The sequence below is a fragment of the Heptranchias perlo genome, chromosome 1 (genome assembly GCF_035084215.1).
Source record: "Heptranchias perlo isolate sHepPer1 chromosome 1, sHepPer1.hap1, whole genome shotgun sequence".
NCBI classification, from domain to species: domain Eukaryota; kingdom Metazoa; phylum Chordata; class Chondrichthyes; order Hexanchiformes; family Hexanchidae; genus Heptranchias; species Heptranchias perlo.
Genome location: NC_090325.1, coordinates 57928931 through 57950580, shown reverse-complemented (window position 1 = coordinate 57950580; position 21650 = coordinate 57928931). Strand labels below are relative to the sequence as shown.

General features: G+C 41.8%; 1 protein-coding gene across 3 annotated transcripts in view; it reads right to left on the bottom strand.

Moving 5' to 3' along the window:
• LOC137322543 (protein unc-13 homolog B-like) overlaps positions 1-21650 on the bottom strand; it is a 554720-nt gene that overhangs the window by 149074 nt on the left and 383996 nt on the right. For all 3 annotated transcript variants that reach the window (XM_067985478.1, XM_067985470.1, XM_067985475.1), the window contains 5 exons: positions 14893-14971; positions 10793-10867; positions 9864-10083; positions 7898-8125; positions 2087-2228 (listed from right to left, as the gene is read on the bottom strand). In XM_067985478.1, coding sequence (XP_067841579.1) covers positions 2087-2228; positions 7898-8125; positions 9864-10083; positions 10793-10867; positions 14893-14971 — 744 coding nt within the window. The remainder of the gene's footprint in view (positions 1-2086; positions 2229-7897; positions 8126-9863; positions 10084-10792; positions 10868-14892; positions 14972-21650) is intronic.

Below are 21650 nucleotides of genomic sequence, written 5' to 3'. Positions count from 1 at the left end.
ATCAACTGCAATTTTACTTACAAAACTCTTCAATCTTAATTTCTTACTTTTCAATTCTTCTGTGAAGAAACCTAAACTGGGCTGAGGTGAAAACGGTGAGATATGAGACCAGAACTGACCAAACTTCAGGACGTGAGTGGATTCTGGGATAAAGCAGGTTCAGGAAAAGCTAAACTGGACTAGGAATGATTTTAAAGCTCTGAAGAACGAACAAGGCCCTGAAAGTTTACTGAAAGCACATCACTGTATTGTCAAACAATTTTCTATATGCTTATAGAATGACATCAAACCATAGGGGTAATTTTAACTTTCGGCAATGGTGTAAAAAGGGAGGTATCAGATCGGCTGGCTGTTATGTGGTTGCTAGTGAGGAAGAAAGCTGCAGACTGCAGGAAGATATCAATGGACCAGTCAGATGGGCAGAAAAGTGGCAAATGGAATTCAATCTGGAGAAGTGTGAGGTAATGCATTTGGGGAGGGCAAACAAGGCATGGGAATACACAATAAATGGGAGGATACTGAGAGGTGTAGAGGAACAGAGGGATCTTGGAGTGATGTCTACAGATCCCTGAAGGTAGAAGGACAGATAGATAAGGTGATTAAGAAGGCATATGTAATACTTTCCTTTATTTGCCAAGGCATGGAACATAAGAGCAGGGAGGTTATGCTCGAACTGTATAAAACACTAGTTAGGCCACAGCTTGAGTACTGCGTATAGTTCTGGTTACCACATTACAGGAAAGATGGGATTGCACTAGAGAGGGTACAAAGGAGATTTACGAGGATGTTGCCAGAACTGGAGAATTTTAGCTGCGAGAAAAGATTGGATAGGCTGGGGTTGTTTTCAATGGAACAGAGGAAGCTGAGGGGTGATTTAATTGAGGTCTATAAAATTATGAGGGGACTAGATAGAGTGGATAGGAAGGACCTATTTCCCTCAACCGGGATCTTGGGTTCATGTCACGCTACATGTTACCCCACCAGCGAACAAATGTTGTCTGTTTTTAATATAACGGGTCAATTGCTGTCTTTTCCTTCCGGATGTTTCTATATTTCTGCCTCTCTCGCTCTGTTTTTTTAGTTGGCATCTCCACATCATCTGTTTTTTTAGTTCTGGCCGTTTGTATATCTGGTGGCCCTGTAGGTAACACCTATCTGTCTGAACACTTTGGTTGCCTTGGCAACGGGCAGTTGAAAAGACTATCTGTAATCACCAGGCATTGTTCTGTGATTTATAAATGCGATAGGTTCGAGGATTTCATTTCCACATTCACCTAAGGAAGGAGGAAGCCTCCGAAAGCTTGTGTATTTTAAAATAAAATTGTTGGACTATAACTTGGTGTTGTAAAATTGTTTACAATTGTCAACCCCAGTCCATCACCGGCATCTCCACATCATATTTCCCTTAGCAGAGAGGTCAATAAAGAGGGCATAGATTTAAAGTAATTGGTAGAAGGATTAGAGGGGAGCTGAGGAGAATTTTTTTCATCTAGAGGATGGTAGGGATTTGGAACTCACTGCCTGAAAGGGTGGTAGAGGCAGAAACCCTGAACTCATTTAAAAAGTACTTGGATGTGCACTTGAAGTACCGTAACCTACAGGACTATGGACCAAGTGCTCAATAGTGGGATTAAGCTGGATAGCTCTTTTTTGGCCGGCATGGACACGATGGGCTGAGTGGCCTCCTTCTGTGTCGTAACTTTCTATGATTATACACCCGGCCCGATTTTCCTTTCCAATGGGGGTGTATATTCCCATTTTACACTATCGACAAAAGTTAAAATTGCCCCCGTTACGTCTTTATAAGTCCACTGGTGGAGAAGTTACCGAAAGCGCCATTGTTATCACTGATTTCAAATATGGGCATTGACTGCCAAAACCTCCCATGAAAGCCCATAGTGGCCCAGATAACTATGGAATTTGTGTGTGTAGAAGAAACTGATTTAAAAAGGCAAAATTGTGTCAAATGTATTAATTATTACTTACATGTCCTAAAGCCCAAGGTACAATAGATTTAAAAAAGATATTAACTCAGGTTATAATAAACTTCAAATTGATTTTAAAAACTTTAAAGCAGTAAACTTACAAATAAAATTTCTCCTCCCACACAGGATTCAGATTTCCATAGATAGTCTTTGTTCTCTTCTTGGTTTTGCCAACCTGAACTGTGACATATGGATCACTGGAGCCAGTTTTATCCTTCGCTTGAAGTCCCTGAGCACACACCACTGCAAATAGTTGAAAACCAGGCTTTAGTACCTGTCTAAATAGACTTGCAAGTTCTTTTTAAATTTCTAATTTTTTTAAGTTAAGAAATCAAGGCCCAGACTGCAGGGACCACCAAGGCTACAGGAGTTCTCAATGTTCTCCGTCTCTATTTCACCATACTTGTATCAGCTGCCTACTGTAAGCAAAATGAGTACACCTTAATCACATAAATCAAAAGTCAGTTTAATAAATGATGGAAAATTAATTAAAATGAAATAATTAGATAACTTTATTGATTGACAGATTTTAGAGGAAAATGAAAAATGTCAACCAGCTTGAGCACACCTGCCTTTTAACCTATGACCTCAAGTTCTAAATAAGAAATATGGTGCACATTTCTATTTAGTCTTAAAAAAATATTTTTGATTCAAAAAATTATTTTCTTTTCAACATCTGAATCAGTACTACTAGCCCTTTGCCAAGCATACCATGCATGCTCAGAACCCTTGGGATAATCATTGGGAACCCTCCACCATTGCATTCTGGATTAATCCCATGAAAATTAGTGCACATTATAGCAAAAAGAACACATTAAGAATTTTAATTTCAGAATGTATTGCAAAGATTATATTTAAAAAGAAAAAAAGGTTGAACAAACAAAGGAACTTCCATTTATCCAGTGCCTTATCAAGTCCTCAGGACATTTCCAAATGCTTTACAGGCAAATTATTTTTTTGAAGTACACTCACTATTGTTATTTTGATGGTATTAGACAGGAACTTTCAGAAGTTGATTGGGAGAGTCTGTTGGCAGGCAAAGGGACGTCTGGTAAGTGGGAGGCTTTCAAAAGTGTGTTAACCAGGGTTCAGGGTAAGCACATTCCTTATAAAGTGAAGGGCAAGGCTGGTAGAAGTAGGGAACCTTGGATGACTCGGGAGATTGAGGCACTAGTCAAAAAGAAGAAGGAGGCATATGACATGCATAGGCAGCTGGGATCAAGTGGATCCCTTGAAGAGTATAGAGATTGCCGGAGTAGAGTTAAGAGAGAAATCAGGAGGGCAAAAAGGGGATATGAGATTGCTTTGGCAGATCAGGCAAAGGTGAATCCAAAGAGCTTCTACAAATACATAAAGGGCAAAAGGGTAACTAGGGAGAGAGTAGGGCCTCTTAAGGATCAACAAGGTCATCTATGTGCGGAACTACAAGAGATGGGTGAGATCCTGAATGAATATTTCACATCGGTATTTACGGTTGAGAAAGGCATGGATGTTAGGGTACTTGGGGAAATAAATAGTGATGTCTTGAGGAGTGTACATATTACAGAGAGGGAGGTGCTGGAAGTCTTAACGCGCATCAAGGTAGATAAATCTCCGGGACCTGATGAAATGTATCCCAGGACGTTATGGGAGGTTAGGGAGGAAATTGCGGGTCCCCTAGCAGAGATATTTGAATCATCGACAGCTACAGGTGAGGTGCCTGAAGATTGGAGGGTAGCAAATGTTGTGCCTTTGTTTAAGAAGGGCGGCAGGGAAAAGCCTGGGAACTACAGACCAGTGAGCCTGACATCTGTAGTGGGTAAGTTGTTAGAGGGTATTCTGAGGGACAGGATCTACAGGCATTTGGAGAGCCAGGGACTAATTAGGAACAGTCAGCATGGTTTTGTGAGAGGAAAATCATGTCTCACGAATTTGATTGAGTTTTTTGAAGGGGTAACCAAGAAGATAGATGAGGGCTGTGCAGTAGACGTGGTCTACATGGACTTCAGCAAAGCATTTGACAAGGTACCGCATGGTAGGTTGTTACATAAGGTTAAATCTCATGGGATCCAAGGTGAGGTAGCCAATTGGATACAAAATTGGCTTGACGACAGAAGACAGAGGGTGGTTGTAGAGGGTTGTTTTTCAAACTGGATGCCTGTGTCCAGCGGTGTGCCTCAGGGATCGGTGCTGGGTCCGCTGTTATTTGTTATTTATATTAATGATTTGGATGAGAATTTAGGAGGCATGGTTAGTAAGTTTGCAGATGACACCAAGATTGGTGGCATTGTGGACAGTGAAGAAGGTTATCTAGGATTGCAACGGGATCTTGATCAATTGGGCCAGTGGGCCGATGAATGGCAGATGGAGTTTAATTTAGATAAATGTGAGGTGATGCATTTTGGTAGATCGAATCGGGCCAGGACCTACTCCGTTAATGGTAGGGCGTTGGGGAGAGTTATAGAACAAAGAGATCTGGGAGTACAGATTCATAGCTCCTTGAAAGTGGAGTCACAGGTGGATAGGGTGGTGAAGAAGGCATTCAGCATGCTTGGTTTCATTGGTCAGAACATTGAATGCAGGAGTTGGGATGTCTTGTTGAAGTTGTACAGGGCATTGGTGAGGCCACACTTGGAGTACTGTGTACAGTTCTGGTCACCCTATTATAGAAAGGATATTATTAAACTAGAAAGGGTGCAGAAAAGATTTACTAGGATGCTACCGGGACTTGATGGTTTGACTTACAGGGAGAGGTTAGACAGACTGGGACTTTTTTCCCTGGAGAGTAGGAGGTTAAGGGGTGATCTTATAGAAGTCTATAAAATAATGAGGGGCATAGATAAGGTCGATAGTCAAAATCTTTTCCCAAAGGTAGGGGAGTCTATAACGAGGGGGCACAGATTTAAGGTGAGAGGGGAGAGATACAAAAGGGTCCAGAGGGGCAATATTTTCACTCAAAGGGTGGTGAGTGTCTGGAACGAGCTGCCAGAGGCAGTAGTAGAGGCGGGTACAATTTTGTCTTTTAAAAAGCATTTGGACAGTTACATGGGTAAGATGGGTATCGAGGGATATGGGCCAAGTGCAGGCAATTGGGACTAGCTTAGTGGTATAAACTGGGCGACATGGACATGTTGGGCCGAAGGGCCTGTTTCCATGTTGTAACTTCTATGATTCTATTTAAGGAAATATGGCAGCCAATATGTGCTCAGCAAGATTCCACAAGCAGCAAATGAATGAATGGATCTATTTTTAGTGCTGATGGGTGAGAAAGGAATATATGAACATACAAAAAAGACAGACAGGAAAAGACCAGCTGATCCATCAAGTCTGTCCCATTGTAATGATGCAACTAAGCATTATCACCACCAACAGCCCCACCCAACAGCAGCGTGTAATCTCCTGGGAGAGACAAGAAAAAAAGATTAAAAACCTCAGGCTAATTCAGGGTGGGGCGGGGGGGGGGGGGGGGGGGGGGAGAATATTTGGGAAATTTTTCTCTGAACTTCGAAGGCAATCAAAACGAGTTCCAGGAGACGACAGTGACCATGAGGCACATCACCCAAAATCCCATCCACCTTTTGTACATAGTGATATCAGTTACAGCCAGGAATTCATTCAGCTCCCTTTTGAAGAATTGCAGCAAATCTGCACTCGCTGCATGAGCTGGCAACTTTTTTCAAAGGTCAATGACCCTTTACAGAGAGAGAAAAAAAAGTCACCTGACATCGAACCAAGTTCTATGCTTATATAACTTATACTTATGTCCCCTGGCTGTCCCTAATCTATCTAATTCAAATAGTCTATCCATATGGGCGCAATGTAGTCCCTTCATTATTTTAAAGACCTCAATCAAATCATCTGCTTTTCTTGAGTAAAAAGTTCCAGTTCTCTAAGCCTATTGTGGTGACTAAGGGCTTTTAAGCTGGATATCAATCTAGTGACCTTCCTCTGAACTTTTTCCTGGGCCTCCGTATCACCCATCATGTGAGAAGATCAAAATTGGGTACAGTATTCCACAAGGACAATATAGTACTTTTTGTTTTTATATTAGATTGTCCTAGCAGTACATCCTAATACTCTATATTTGCTTTTGCTATAACCTCATGCCACTGGTCACGAACCTTCAGAGACTCATGTATATAACACCTACGTCTCTTTCCCATTCGGAGCCCTGCATGGTATACCCATGGTTGGCATTAGCTCTACTCACTGCATAACGTTGTCATTTATCTGCAGTAAATGACATCGGTCAGATGTGGGCCCATTCCCCAATTGAATCTGGTTGTAGTCTTTTCTCATCCAAGGTTCTAACACTCACCTAAATATTTGCATCATCCACAAACAGTTCCCCCAATGCTTTCATCCAGATCATTAATAATCCACTAGTTACGAGTCTCCACAGAGAACCACTACCATTAATAACAACCTTCTGCTTACAAAAATACAACTAATTTCTTATCCAACCCAAGATCTGCCCAGCAATCCAACAGGACTCTTACCAAACAGCCTATTGTGTGGCACCTTGTCAAAAGCTTTTGAGAATCCAAGTATATGATGTCAATTGGACTACCTTCATCCACCAACCTGGTAACCTTCTCAAAAAATTTAACCAGGTTGGTAAAACATAACTTCCTTTTCCAGAAGCCATGTTGAGAGACTCTAATACCCCCTTCTCTGTCCAGGTGATCATATAGAGTACCTCTAATGGTTCCTTCTAGCAATTTTCCTATAACAGAAGTCAAGCAAATGAGCCTCCCTCCAGTCTATGGGAACAATCCCTGACTTTAGCGAGTTGTTCAATATGTAAGTAAGGGGCTCACTGAGCACAGTTCCGAATTTTTTTGAGCACCCTTGGTTGGATGTGGTCAGGATCAGCAGCCAAACTGTTTTATAACATCTTACTCTTTCCAAGATTATATCTGCATCCACTTTGACACTTACAACATTACTGTCAACTGTACATTGTATTAATGGTAACTGAGCAAAGTCTACCAGAGGGTAGATTGATGCAAATTAGCCATGTAAAACTTCTACTGACCAGGAGACTGGGAGAACTCCCCTGCTCTTCTTCGAATAGTGACATGTGATCTTTTAAGGTCATTTGAGCAGGCAGAAGGAGCCTCCATTTCACATCTCAACTGAAAGACAATGCAGCACTTCCTCAGTACTGCACTGAAATGTCAGCCTTGATTATGTGCTCAAGTCTGTAATGGAGCTTGAACAACGAAAACCAAAATCCAATCTGAATGACAGAAATGTAACTGAGCTACTTTCAGCATTTGAAATAAATTTCTAGTTCCAAGAGTCATTGGACTATATAAGGCAGATTTCTTCTTTTGCGTTTGTGCATTAAATAATTGCTTGGTGCATAGAGGAAGTGCATAGATGAAAATAAGATGGGGAGGAATGAAGCTCTACTCATGTGCATAACATTACAATTATCTGCAGTAAATGACATCGGATTTTGATTTTCAAGCCACTAATTTAAATGGATGGAAAATCAGGTGTGCTCTATTAGGGGCTTGCAATCATCCTCATCTGATTTTCTTCTACGTGCCCTGCCTAAGCGGTTATTTAATGGCCAAGAGCAAAAAAAGGACTGTCTGCCCCTTTATATCCACTATAGCCTCATCAGAAACAGGGCAAATGGTCTACACTTCAGGTCCTCATTGAGCAGGTAGGGGAAGTGAAATGCGAAGCTCATCTCTGTTACTGGCATGTAGCAGTAAATCTACAGTGGGAAAATTTCTATCTATCATGTAGTACGTTATTACCAGGGAATTGTGGCACTGGAGATTTAAACCTACGTCTCCAGGATCTTCTGGAATTTCTACAATTTATTTGAAATTACTGGAAAAATGCATCCCAGACAATACATCTGAGGTTTACAGATCTTGGTCAAATACAAGGCGTTGATGACTTTTACACTGTACCGGTTATGGTAATCTTTGCTGACCACTTAGATGTTCCATCAAGTACACTTTGTTTGATAGTCTTCATCTGCTGTGCATGTGCAGCTTTTGTCACTCCGAAGACATCCCTGATCAGCTCAAAGATTTCTGGCTTATTCCGTTCTCGGATCTTCATCCTGTCTTTCATCGCCATAATAATATTTTGTGTTCTGTCTTCTGCACCATGTTTGGAGCTTTTCTCAGCTGCGCCTGTTTATAGGAAGCATTGCAGAATACTGTGAATTAATGTGAAAAATGTTGCTAAATTAACATTACTAAACTTCCTATGTCTAATACTGTGATGATCGTACAGCTGGAAAAGCTGGTTAGATTGTATATGCTAAGTTAGCATAAGCACATTACAGCTGTTTCTTTGTACTGATTGTAAACTACTGTATCATCAAAAAGTAATTCAATTCTCAAATCTTTCACCTCTGTGTAAAAGATTTCCCTTCCTACCACCATTTCCCTTTTTCTTTTGTTAGTCTTTTAGAACATCCCTACAAATGCATTTAGCTGGCTGCTCAGCACGGATAAGGATAGACTGAACTGAGAACAGCAACATGCATCTATATAGCACCTTCAAAGTTGAAAAATGTCTCAAACCACTCGTGGAGGTGTAATCAGCAATGGATGCTGAGGCAAAGGATGAGGCATTCGAAGGTGTGACCAAAAGCTTGGTCAGAGGTGGGTCGTAAAAGGAGGAGCTAGGGGTGGAGAGGCAGGAGTGGTTTATGGAGGGAAATTGTAGAGCAATTGCGGAGGGGTCTAGGCGACTAAAGGCCCAGCCACCAACGGTGGGTGTATGGAGGTAGAGATGCACAAGAGGCCAGAGTCGGAGAAATGGACAGTTTGGGGGTGGGGGGGGGGGGGGGGAGAGAAAGTAACGGAAATAGGAAGGGGAAAAGCCATAATGAGATTTAAACACGAGAATGGGATTCTTAAATTGGAGGCATTGGGGGACTAGGAGCCAATGTAGCTGTAGGTCTGCAAGGGTAGGGATGATGGGTGAGTGGAACTTGGCGCGCAATTTTGGATGAGCTGATGCTTACAGAATGTGGAGGATAGGAGTCCGGCCAGGAGAACATTAGAATAGTCGAGTCTGAAGTGACAAATGCATGGATTGGGGTTTCAGCAGCAGATGGGCTAGGGAAGGGAAGGAGGCAAGCGATCTTACCGAGGTGGAAGTAGGAGGTTTTTGTAAAGGAGAAGACATGGGGTGGGGTGTCAAATAGGATGCCGAGGTTGTGAATAGTCTGGTTCAGCCCGAGACATTGGCCGGGGAGGGGGATGGAATCAGTGGCAAGGGTATGGAATTTGTGGTGGGAGGCAAAGATTGGTTTGGTCTTCCCAATGGTCAAATGAAGGAAACTACAGCTCATCCAATCTGGATGTTGGATAAGCTGTCTGGCAACACAGATGCACTGGAGGGGTTGAAAGGTGTGGAGGAGAGGTAGAGTTGGGTATGGTCAGCATACCTGTAGAGGCTGACTCCAGGTCTTTGGATGATATCGTCAAGGGGCAGCATGTAGATGAGGAAGAGGACAGGGCCAAGGATAGATACCTGGGGACTCGAGGGAACAGTACGAGGGCAGGAAGAGAAATCATTGCTGGAGGTACTCTGGCTACAATCTGAAAGGTAAATTGTAGAACCAAGCAAGGGCAGTCCCACTGAGCTGGACAATGGAAGAGACACACTGGAGGAGGATGTTATGGTGAACTGTGTCGAAGGCTGCAGGGAGGTCGAGAAGGATGAGGGGGGGATAATGCACCATGGTCACAGTCACAGAGGACATCAGAGAACTGTCAAAAGAGGATTTATAGACTCAGCAGAGCTTTGATTGTGGGTATTGCTGGATTTCAAACAAAAGTAAGTTAACATGTGAAGTGAATGAAAATGAATGGAAACATGTTAGAAAATATGTAAACACAGAGGAAACAGACTTACGTTGTAAACAGTCTGCATTTAGTAAGTCTTGGCACTTTTCATGACATTTTACCCCACACTCAGTGCACCGCATTCCCTGACGAGCAATACCCCACAGTAAACCCTCACATTCATAGCAGTATGTAGGCGTTGTGGCAGTCCAGACCTCAAAATTGTGGGGTGTGGTGCAAGAAATAGGGTAGATTAAGGCTTGGAGGGTCTTTTTATAAACATGATTTTTCTGCAGAGACAAATACAAACATTATTAACAATCTATGATATAATTAAAAATCTACACGATCTTCCCGTCAACTTGTTCTGTTATAAATTTCCATGTCCACATTTGTAATGGAAACTGCCTATGTATACTCGTCATGATGCAATTGCACCCTTGCTCCAGCGAAAGTGCTGCTGCATCATCACTGACAGGAGGGTGTTGTCACCTGAGGGAACAATACCAGGAAACACATTTTGGTTGAATGGCTGTGATAAATACAATAATACATATATGTCATGTATAAATCTGTAAAAAAGATGTTCTCTCTTATTTTTAAATCATTCTGTATCTTTCCCTTTTCCCGTTCTCATTTAAGTTATTTTACCCCGCTGCATTAAGTTCCCCAGTAATCAGCTTGAATCAGGAATTTGCCATGTGGTGAATTGCAGGGACAAGATCACTTCTTATCACTCCACTGGACAATGAGTTAGTTTTCTGACTTGCAGCACCAACACTTTCATTTTTTTTAAACAATGGATAAAAGAGCAAACTGCAAAAAAACTAAATTTATGGAATATCTAAAAAATGTGTTCTACTAAAGAATTTCACATTATTAAAGCAAACAATGCAATGAAGCACTGCAGAAATACTATGTTCGCAAACAGATAATGAAATGAAACTGGAAATGAAAAATACGAACAGAATGGGTCTTCTTCATATACACTGTTCTTACCAGCTCTTCGTCTTTTAGGGAGGTGCGAGTAGCCATTGCAGAAGTAATGCCAGCTTTCCTTGACTGCACAAGTGACTGTAATGTGAAGCCAAGTGTAATGTTATAAATTTGAGATAAATGCAGTTCTTTAGCATAATAAGAAACATGCAGAAGGAACTCACTAACTTAAATGTGGATTTGCATAGTATCAATCAATAACCACATACATCTGAACTGAAAATTGTGAATTTGTTTAAAAGCAAAAAAAAAGTCCACACACTTATTTGACCTGTACTGCAAAAAGAATGAACCTTATAGATACAGGATTGTTGTAAAGGATACTCTTTGACTACACAACTAAGAAAATATTAGTATTATTTGGTGTAATTAACAATAACTCTCCCAATGGATCAGTTGGTATATTCCCTGTCCCATAAAATCTGTGCTGTTTGCTAACCCCAGCTATCATGTTGAAGGAGTGCTACACCTAGCTTTCGTGCTAGGTGGTGGAAAAAAAATCATAGTATGGGTTCCCACTCCTGAATGTACCCAGTGGCCCCATCCTGGAAGTTAGACCTGAAAACGCACCCATTCCTGCGACCATTCGCCCGATCTCAAGATACGTTGGGATTCCCTGCCAATCTAATTAGAATACGTGCAAATGTACAATGTAAAAATTGGTGTAAATCAGCGGGGCCCAATGGAAGGGCCAAACTCACACCATATATTCCTTCTTTAAGTATAAAAATTAAAGTTTCACCTCGTTCAACCATCAATTATGCACATTAGCCACACATGTTTAAGGAGCTGCATTTGGGGAAGCTTTTTAATTTTTTAAGGTGACTTATACTTATGCCATAAAAATGCATTAAAAGAAACAGAACAGAGTGCAGGTCTCTGAGGATAATTTTTTTTTAAATGCGCCAAAAATTGCAATACAACACCAGAAACGTGACTGTTTACTGCTGCTGTGTGAACATCTGGTCGTAATTTTAAGAGAGCCTCTGAGCAAGTGCAATTGCAATAGCAATAAACTTGTATATGAGGCTCTGTAACTTGGGGGCAGGGCTAGTTTTATGGGAGGAAATGCGTTCAGATGGAGGGATCGATAGACGGCCTTAAAAGATTGAGCAGATTTGGGTGTATTGTAGTTACCCGTGTAACTCACTTACGCTCAAAGTTCTGTGATCTTTTAAACCAAGTGATTGGTTTGCACCAGAGTACACATGTCTCTGGATGCAAATATGGAGAAAAGTCAAAGCCTAGGTGGTAAACCTGCAGTACCGCTAATGAGGGTATAGAATGAAAATGTTGCTTTGTTTGTACACCAGTAGATAGCATTAATGTGACACGTACTGACACTATCATTTATCACCAGCAATACAATTCTACCCCATGAATCCTTTACAGAAATCATCTTTGTATATAAGGTTCATGCGCCTTAAATATTTTAAAATATTCATGGTGCAGGAGTGGAAGCTGTCATGGACATGCTGTAAAGTATGATGAAACAAGGAAGTGGTGGATTGAGGGTCAACGAGCATAAAGCTCCTTTTTTTTGTTTATTGGGGAGATTATAGCACCACTTACCATGGCCTGGACAAAAGGAATGTTTGCATACAAAAAAATTACAATATGTTATTGCACAGTTCAACTCTTCTGATGCTAACAGCAATCATGTTATATTACAACTTCACTGCTAGAATGAACCCATTTCAGAAACTATAGCCCTGATTTTAACCTAACCCACTCTGTGAAAACGGAGTGGGTGCGGGTCGGATGCTTGATTTACAAACTGCCGATTTTACGCTCCATTGACTAATGTCCCTAATTTATGTAAATATTTCTTAATGAATTAGGATCATTCCTCTATATATTTTTTTTAAAATCCACCTTCACAACAAACTGAAAAAGACAAATAATTAGTTCTATTCTTCTGAAATCAAAATATGGGAAAAACTATTTCTTCCTGCAACCGACAACAGAGCAATCAGTGCTTATTAAACTGGCAAAAAGTTCTTGCAAAGATTTTATAATACAGAATCAACAGAACAAAGTATTAATTGTTAAATCAAATACAAATCAGTGAAATAGTTTCAGACTACTACAAGTTCTGTTTCAAAACTGCAGGTGAGCAACGTTTAGCTCAGTAAACATTTCTTCACAGTGTAACATAACAAGCAGCAAGCTGAGAGGAAGGGTTCAATATTTAGCCAGTCTAGCACAGGAGCACGTTAATACAAAGACAGAAGGCCATTTAAAAAGGAGTTTAAAGAAGCACATACAATGAATATCAAAATAGATATTGAAGAAAACTTTGTTTTGAACCCCAGAAATAAAAGGTGCTATAACTGACATAAAATCAGAAAATGCAGGTCAATCAGCATCTGAAAGAGAATGATTGGTGGTAACTTTCAACTTCGCTGCCTGGCCAGTAACCTGGTGGAGCGGATTGCAACCCCCTTTTTTTTTTAAACTCGCCTGATTTTTGCTTCATTAAATTCAATACAATGAAAATCGGGTGGGTTTTATAAAGGGTGGGAGCTCCACTCCGCCAGCTTACTGCCCAGATAGCAAAGTCGAAAAATACCTCCATTGTGTTTCAAGTGTCCCACCTAAAAATTTAACCGAGCTTTCTTTTTTAGTTGCTGCTTGACCTACTATGCATTTCCAGCATTTTTACCTTTCATTTCAGATTTTTAGCATTCATAATTTTTCTTTTTTAATCTTAGCCTTTTTATTTTTAAATCAGCTTTTAAAAAAATCTTGACCTTTTGTTCTTTGCTCCCAATTTTCATACTGGGAAAAAGCAATAAATTAGAATTAAGCAAATGTCGTAATCTTCACAATCAACGTTTTGTGCTCTGAAAGGTAAAATTCATCCTCAATTTTATTAGACAAGGGCATTTTTCAGCAAGCAAATTTACTTATCATCTTCCTGACTTACATTATATTAGTATGCAGCCTAGTTATGTCACTGCAGTTGGTCCCTATGCGAACTGGTTGTGCACCAGATATAAACCAATTTCTTTAAAGCCTTGGTTCAACTTACGAGGCTTCGGAATAGCACGGTTAAAGAATCAGGAACATGCAAATTTTATTTTTCAACAAATCATCTGAACATGCCACAAAAGCATGGAAAATATTATTTAACCTTTGATTGTAGGAAAAAATAATAAAATTGTTGCTAAGCACAACTGAAGTAGGTATTGTACTCTCCATTTCTGATTCATGGAAGCAATATGATAGCTCGTCAGTATCTTTGCATCAATTTTTCCTCATCATTTTCCTAAAATTACCTGAAATCATCCTAATTTTCTTCTCATATCACAGATATTATTAATTTATAGGTTAACAAAACATATAGTATGAAAACACTGCTTTATAGCCTGCATTACAGCAGAATTATAGCAACAGTAGAGGCTACAGACCTCTATGAGCAGTAGCATGCTGCACAAAACATCGTGTGGGACTGTGGCTAAATCACGGCACCTTACAAACTAACTAGACAAGTAGATTTTTATTTATTTGACAGATTCTGCAAAGAAGTGTGGAAATAGTACAAGGATGATGGACACCTTAAATAGGCAACAAAGAAAGGACAGTAAGCCCACAGGTACTGAAACAGACGTCAAATCTAGACGTTAGTACCACAGATGGTGTACAGACATAAACAGAACAGCTTCAAGTAGCTGAAAGAATAGCAAATAATTCTGTTAAGGAAAAAAGGAAGAAGTCACTGTCACAAAAGTGCAGAAGTGTTAAACTAGTGACACCAGGAGGTTATTGAGCAATAACACTAGGAACAGAAAGCCGTATGGTACTGCCAGATGCTCCAACACATTAAGTGTGTAGCATTTCCTGCTCAACCAATCTCCTGTCAGGTGCAAGGTGTCCCTTAAGCTGCCCACAAGCACATGGACTAAAATCTTAGTTTAATGTTAAGCAAATTGTTCCTGTTATCCCAGAAACCTGATTTCACCTATAGTCAACAGTTGAGTAGAAAACAGAGGAAAACAAAGCAAGAGCATTAGCAATGGCAGTAACAAAAACTAACACAAGCGCACCTAATATATCCTGCAACCGAGAGACGATTGTTTGGGGGAGAAAAAATTACATACCAGATCGCTAACAAGTGGGATGGGTTTTTTCTTTCGCAGATCTGGCATACTGTCAATACCATACAGCCCGCCTCCAGTCCTAGAAAAGACACCAACCACATACAGACTTGTAACTTTGGTCCCTGAAAGTCAGATATGAACATGTGATCATGTAGTTTAGTGGTTATGTTACTGGACTAGTAATCCAGAGACCTGGACTAATAATCCAGAAAACATGAGTTCAAATCCTACCATGGCAGTTTGAGAATTGAATTCCACTTAAATAAATCTGGAAATAAAAAGTTGGTATTAGTAAAAAAGTGACCATGAAGCTATCGGGTGATTGTAATAAACCAACTGGTTCACTAATGTCCTTTAGGGAAGGAAACCTGCTGTTCTTACCAAGTCTGGCCTATATGTGACTCCAATCTCACACCAATGTAGTTGACTCTTAACTGCCTTATGAATTCAAAGAAAGAATCTATTTGTATAGAATTAAGGAACAACAGAGGAGCTATTACACTACTGGGTGTATACTATAGGCCACCAAATAGTGGGAAGGAGATAGAGGAGCAAGTTTGCAGGCAAATTACAAAAAGATACAAGAACTATATGCAAGATGCAGTGATAATGGGGGACTTCAATATAGACTGGGACAGTAACAGTGTAAAGGGCCAAGAGCGGGGGAGGAATTCCTGAAACGTGTTCAAGAGAACTTTCTGGAACAGTGTGTTTCCAGCCCAACAAGGAAAGAAACAGTGCTGTATCTAGTTCTGAGGAATGAAACGGGGCAGGTGGAGCATGTTTCAGTGGAGAGCATTTGGGGAACAGTGATCAGAATACCATTAGATTCAGAATAGTTATGAAAAAGGTCCAGGAACAATCAAATGTGAAAATGCTTAAGTGGAGGAGGGCAAATTTCAGTGAGTTAAAAAGGGGCCTTGCCCAAGTGGATTGGAATCAAAAAACGGTAGGCAAAACAGTAATTGAACAATGGGAGGTCTTCAAGGAAGAGTTGGTTCGGGTACAGAGTAGAAACATCCCTACAAGGGGGAAAGGAAGGGCATCCAAAGTTAGAGCTCCCTGGATGAATAAAGGTATAGAGATTAAAATGAAACCGAAAAGGAAGCTTATGACAAATGTAAGATTTATAATACAGTAGAGAACCAGGTTGAATACAGAAAGTACAGAGGAGATCTAAAAAAGGGAATAAGAGGGGCAGAGAGAGTATGAGAATAGATTAGCGGCTAACATAAAAAGGAACCCAAAAGTCTTTTATAAACATATAAATAGTAAACAGGTCGTCAAAGGAAGCATGGGACCAATTAGGGACAAAAAAGGAGATCTTCTTGTGGAAGCAGAGGGTACGGCTGAGGTATTAAATGAATACTTCTCATCCGTCTTCACTAGAGAAGAGGACGCTGCCCATGTAGCAGTAAAGTAGGAGGTAGTAACAATACTGGATAGGATAAAAATAGATAAAGAGGAGGTACTTAAATGATTGACAGTGCTCAAAGTAGAAAAGTCACCTGTGCATCCTAGGTTACTGAGAGAAGAAAGAATGGAAATGGCGGAGGCTCTGGTCGCTGTCTTCCAATCCTCCTTAGATATGGGGATGGTATCGGAGGACTGGAGGATTGCAAATGTTACATCCCTGTTCAAAAGAGAGGGGGATAAACCCGGCAATTAGAGGCCAGTCAGCCTAACATCGGTGGTGGGGAAACTTACAGAGGAAATAATCCGGGACAAAATTAATTGGCACTTGGAAATGTATGGGCCGATAAAATGAAAGTCAGCACGGATTTGTTAAAGAAAAATCGTGTTTGACTAACTTGATTTGAGTTCTTTGATGAAGTAATGGAGAGGGCTGATGAGAATAGTGCAGTTGGATTTTCAAAAGGCATTTGATGAAGTACCACACAATAGACTTGTTAGCAAAATTAAAGCCCATGGGATTAAAGGGACAGTAGCAGTGTGGATACAAAATTGGCTAGGGGACAGAAAGCAGAGAGTAGTGGTGAACAGTTGTTTTTCAGTCTGGTGGGAAGTATACAGTGGTGTGCCCCAGGGATCAGTATTCGGACCATTGCTCTTTTTGACATATATTAATGACCTGGACTTGGGTGTACTGGGTATAATTTCAAAGTTTGCAGATGATACGAAACTCGGAAAAGTAGTAAACAATGTGAAGGAGAGTAACAGAGTTCAGGAGGACATAAACAGACTGGTGACATAGGCAGACACATGGCAGGTGTAATTTAACGCAGAGAAGTAAGTGTAAAGTGATGCATTTTGGCAGGGAGAATGAGAGGCAATATAAACTAATGTAAAGGGGGTGCAGGAACAGAGAGAACTGGGGGTGCACATACACAAATCTGTGAAGGTGGCAGGACAGTTGAGAAAGTTGTTAAGTAAGCATATGGGATCCTGGGCTTTATTAAGAGAGGCAAAGAGAACAAAAGCAAGGAAATTATGTTAAACCTTGATTAAACACTGGTTAGGCCTCAGCTGGAGTACCACACTTTAGGAAGGACGTCAAAGCCTTAGAAAGGGTGCAGAAGAGATTTTCTAGAGCGGTACCAGGGATGAGGGTCTTCAGTTATGTGGAGACACCGGAGAAGCTGGGGTTGTTCTCCTTAGAACAGAGAAGGTGAAGGGGAGATTTAATAGAGGTGTTCAAAATCATGAATGGTTTTGACAGAGTAAATAAGGAGAAACTGTTTCCAGTGGCAGAAGGGTCGGTAATCAGAAGGCATAGGTTTAAGGTGATCAGCAAAAGATCCAAGGGCGATACGAGGAAACATGTTTTTTACACAGTGAGTTGTAATGATCTGGAATGCACTGCCTGAAAAGGTGGTGGAAACAGATTCAATAGTAACTTACAAAAGGGAATTGGATGAATACTTGAAGGGAAAACATTTACAGGGCTACGGGACTAATTGGATAGCTCTTTCAAAGAGCTGGCACAGGCATGATGGGCCGAATGGCTTCTTCCTGTGCCGTACCTACAAAAGCAAAATACTGTGGATGCTGGAAATCTGAAATAAACACAGAAAATGCTGGAGAAGCTCAGCAAGTCAGACAGCATCTGTGGAGAAAGAAAGAGTTAACGTTTCAGGTCGAAAATCCTTCGTCAGAACTGAAAGATGTTAAGAGTTAAAGTTTTTGAACAATCACAGAGCAGAGGGAAGTGGGGGGGGGGGTGGAGGTGAGGAAAGAACAAAAAGGTAAGGTCTGTGATAGGGTAGAGGGCACGAGTGATTAAAAGACAAAAGGGATGATGGTGCAAGGCAAGGAAGGTGGTAATGGGATGGGTTAAGAAACAAAAGATTGATCAAGAGTTGCTGTAAATGGCAGCAACAGAAGCATTACCAGTACTAGTTGACCAAAAAAATAGGAGCAACGGTTATGATCTGAAGATATTGAAATCAATGTTGAGTCTGGAAGGTTGGAAAGTGCCTAAACGAAAGATGAGGTGCTGTTCCTCAAGCTTCCATTGAGCGTCATTGGAACAGTGCAAGAGGCCAAAGACAATGAGATCAGAGTAGGGAATTAAAATGGCAAGCAACCGGCAGGTCAGGGTCACACTTGCGGACAGAGCGGAGGTGTTCAGCAAAGCCATCACCCAGTCTGCATTTGGTCTCCCCAGTGTAGAGGAGACCGCATTGTGTGCAGCGGATACAGTAAACTAAATTGAAAGCTGTACAAGTAAACCGCTGTTTCACCTGGAAGGAGTGTTTGGGGTTCTGGATGGTGGGGAGGTGGTGAAGGGGCAGGTGTTGCATCTCCTGCACTTGCACGGAAAAGTGCCGTGGGGAGGAGAGCGAGTATCGGAGGTGATGGAAGAGTGGACTAGGATGTCGTGGCGGGAGCAGTCCCTTCGGAATGCTGAAAGGGGAGGGGAGGGGAAAATGTGTTTGGTATTGGGATCGTGCTGGAAGTGGTGGAAATGGCGGAGGATGATACGTTGAACATGGAGGCTGGTGGGGTGGAAGATGAGAACAAGGGGGACCCTATCATGGTTCTGGGAGGAAAGGGAAGGGGTGAGGGCAGAAGTGCAGGAAATAGGACGGACACGGTTGAGGGCCCTGTCAACTACAGTGGAGGGGAATCCTCGGTTGAGGAAAAAGGAAGACATATCGGAAGCACTGGTGCAGAAGGTAGCATCATTAGAACAGATGCGACGGAGATGGAGAAACTGAGAGAAGGGAATAGAGTCCTTATAGGAAGCACGGTGGGAGGAAGTGTAATCAAGGTAGCTGTGGGGGTTGGTGTGCTTACAATAGATATTGATTGACAGCCTATCCCCAGAAATGGAGATAGAGAAGTTGAGGAAGGGAAGGGAAGAGTCTGAGATGGACCACGTGAAGGCAAGGGAAGGGTGGAAACTGGAAGCAAAGTTGAAGAAATTTTCCAGTTCTGGGCGATAGCAGGAAATAGCACCGATACAGTCATCAATATACCAGAAAAAAAGGTGAGGGAGAGGACTGGAACAAGGAACGTTCCATGCAACCCACAAAAAGGCAGGCCTAGCTGGGACACATACGGGTTTCCATAGCAACACCTTTTATTTGGAGGAAGTGAGTGGAGTCAAAGGAGAAGTTATTCAACGTAAGAATAAGTTCAGTCAGGCAGAGGAGGGTGGCGGTGGATGGGTACTGGTTGGGCTTCCGTTCAAGGAAGAAGCGGAGGGCCTGTAAGCTGTCCAGGTGGGGGATGGATGTGTAGAGGGACTGGACGTCCATGGTGAAAAGGAGACGCGGATGTAGTTGCAAGAGGCTGGACAAGGGGAGAAAAAAAGAGTAAAGATAGAAGGAAATAAGTTCCGTGGGGCAAGAACAGGCTGAAACGATGGGTCTACCAGGGCAGTCTTGTTTTGTGCATCTGTAAGATTCTCAAAATTCACAGATCCCCCAAAACTCGGAGAAAAACCCAAAAGAAAAGGACTTTGGACTCTTTTCTAACCATTTCAGGGTGACTCACACACGCGCCGCACCAGGAAGCATCAACCAGGGAAAAGTACTTTTCAAGGAATCCACATCCTTTAAGGGACTTGCTTCCTCGTAGGGGCGACTGTAAGAATTCTGGGAATTCACCTTTTCCCTGAGTATGGAAAAACTTTGGCCATTGACCAAAATCCTAAGATGGAAGGATAGGTGAGAGGTCACCAGACGAAATCAACAACACACACACAGTGGAATGTGGGAGAATTACTGCTTCAGACATATCTCTGTTTTAATGCAAAACCTACAGCAGGTGGTCGACACTCACTGCCATTGAAAGAGGCAACTGCTCCAGACATGGTGGGGCCATGTCTTTGTTTTAAAGCAAAACCGATCAACACCTAGGAGGTTGGATACAAAAGGAGGCCTTGTGTGACAAGCTCTAAAAATCGGAATTAACAATGACCCATCGGGAGAAGCAATTGCAACATGATGAGGGACCATCAAAAAACCATCAAAGATTCTTAAGGACTTTGTAAGAACTGTTCAAACAGACATGGTGTTTTTTTAAAGTGACGAAGACCATGGTAAGAGAGGGATATAGAAGTGGAAACTCGAAACCTCTCTCGCTCTCTCACTCTGGTTCTTGCTGGCGCTTGTATGCTGCTTGTCTTGTTCTGCCTGTCTCTGAAAGGAAGAGCAGCTTCCAGCGTTCGACAAGGTGAGGGGCAACAGGAGAGCAGTTCGACAGGGAAGGTCAGCAGCTCTAGAAGCAGGCCGACACACAAGAAGAAACCAGAGCAACAGCCCCAGTGACCATCAGACACCTCGCGGCAACAAGGGCCTTACAAAACAACCAACTGAATATTACCACCAACCAACCGGGTAATATTGGGCCACCGCGACCAAAGAAAACCAACTCGGGAGAAAACCGAAGATCTGCAAAGTTTCCACTCTACAATCTATTTGTGACTTACCTCTGGGTGAATTACTGTCAAGGATTTGTTTGGTGAGCATTATCTCTGGCCCTTTAGAGTTGAATTTAGCTAGTACAGTGGGATTGGGAGGGGTGAGGTATCTTTCTACTGTAATTTCCCTCGTCTGTACCGAAGTGTTCCCCATTTTATTACAGTGTTAAGATTGTTGTGTTGTATTTTCTCTCTTGAATAAAGGTCAAAGTTTCTTGCACCAAAACCAGTTGTCTGCTGCACTTTGTCACAACCCCCAAATAAGTCCAAGGTCTAGAATCCAGGGAGTGGGAGCGATTCGAACCGCTCAGAAGTCAGAGGTGAAGCTGACACACACCACCACCCCCTACAGATCTTGGGAAGGAAGTAGAAGTGAGCTCTGCGAGGTTGGAGGCCGTAGGGAAAACCTCCAGCAGAAATGAGGTCAGTGATGGTCCATGATACAATGATAGGTGGCCCAGCAAGCCGCTCAGTTGTATCCAGGGCAACTGACGATGGGCAATAAATGCCAGGGCCGTGCACATCCAGAGAATAAATTTGAAAAAATTATGGACTTGCAATTCCTGCACATAAAAGTGCACAGGTATTCCACAAAAGAGGTCATATTCTGACACTGAACCTTGTAATTCAAATAAAAAAGTTATTTACATATTCAGAGGACAGCACTATTGTCGTATATTAAAGATGTGTGCATTGTGCATTTTAAAAAATTTATTCATGGGATGCGGGAGTCACTGGCGAGGCCGGCATTTATTGCCCACCCCTAATTGCCCTTGAGAAGGTGGTGGTGAGCCGCCTTCTTGAACCGCTGCAGTCCGGGTGGTGAAGGTTCTCCCACAGTGCTGTTAGGTAGGGAGTTCCAGTATTT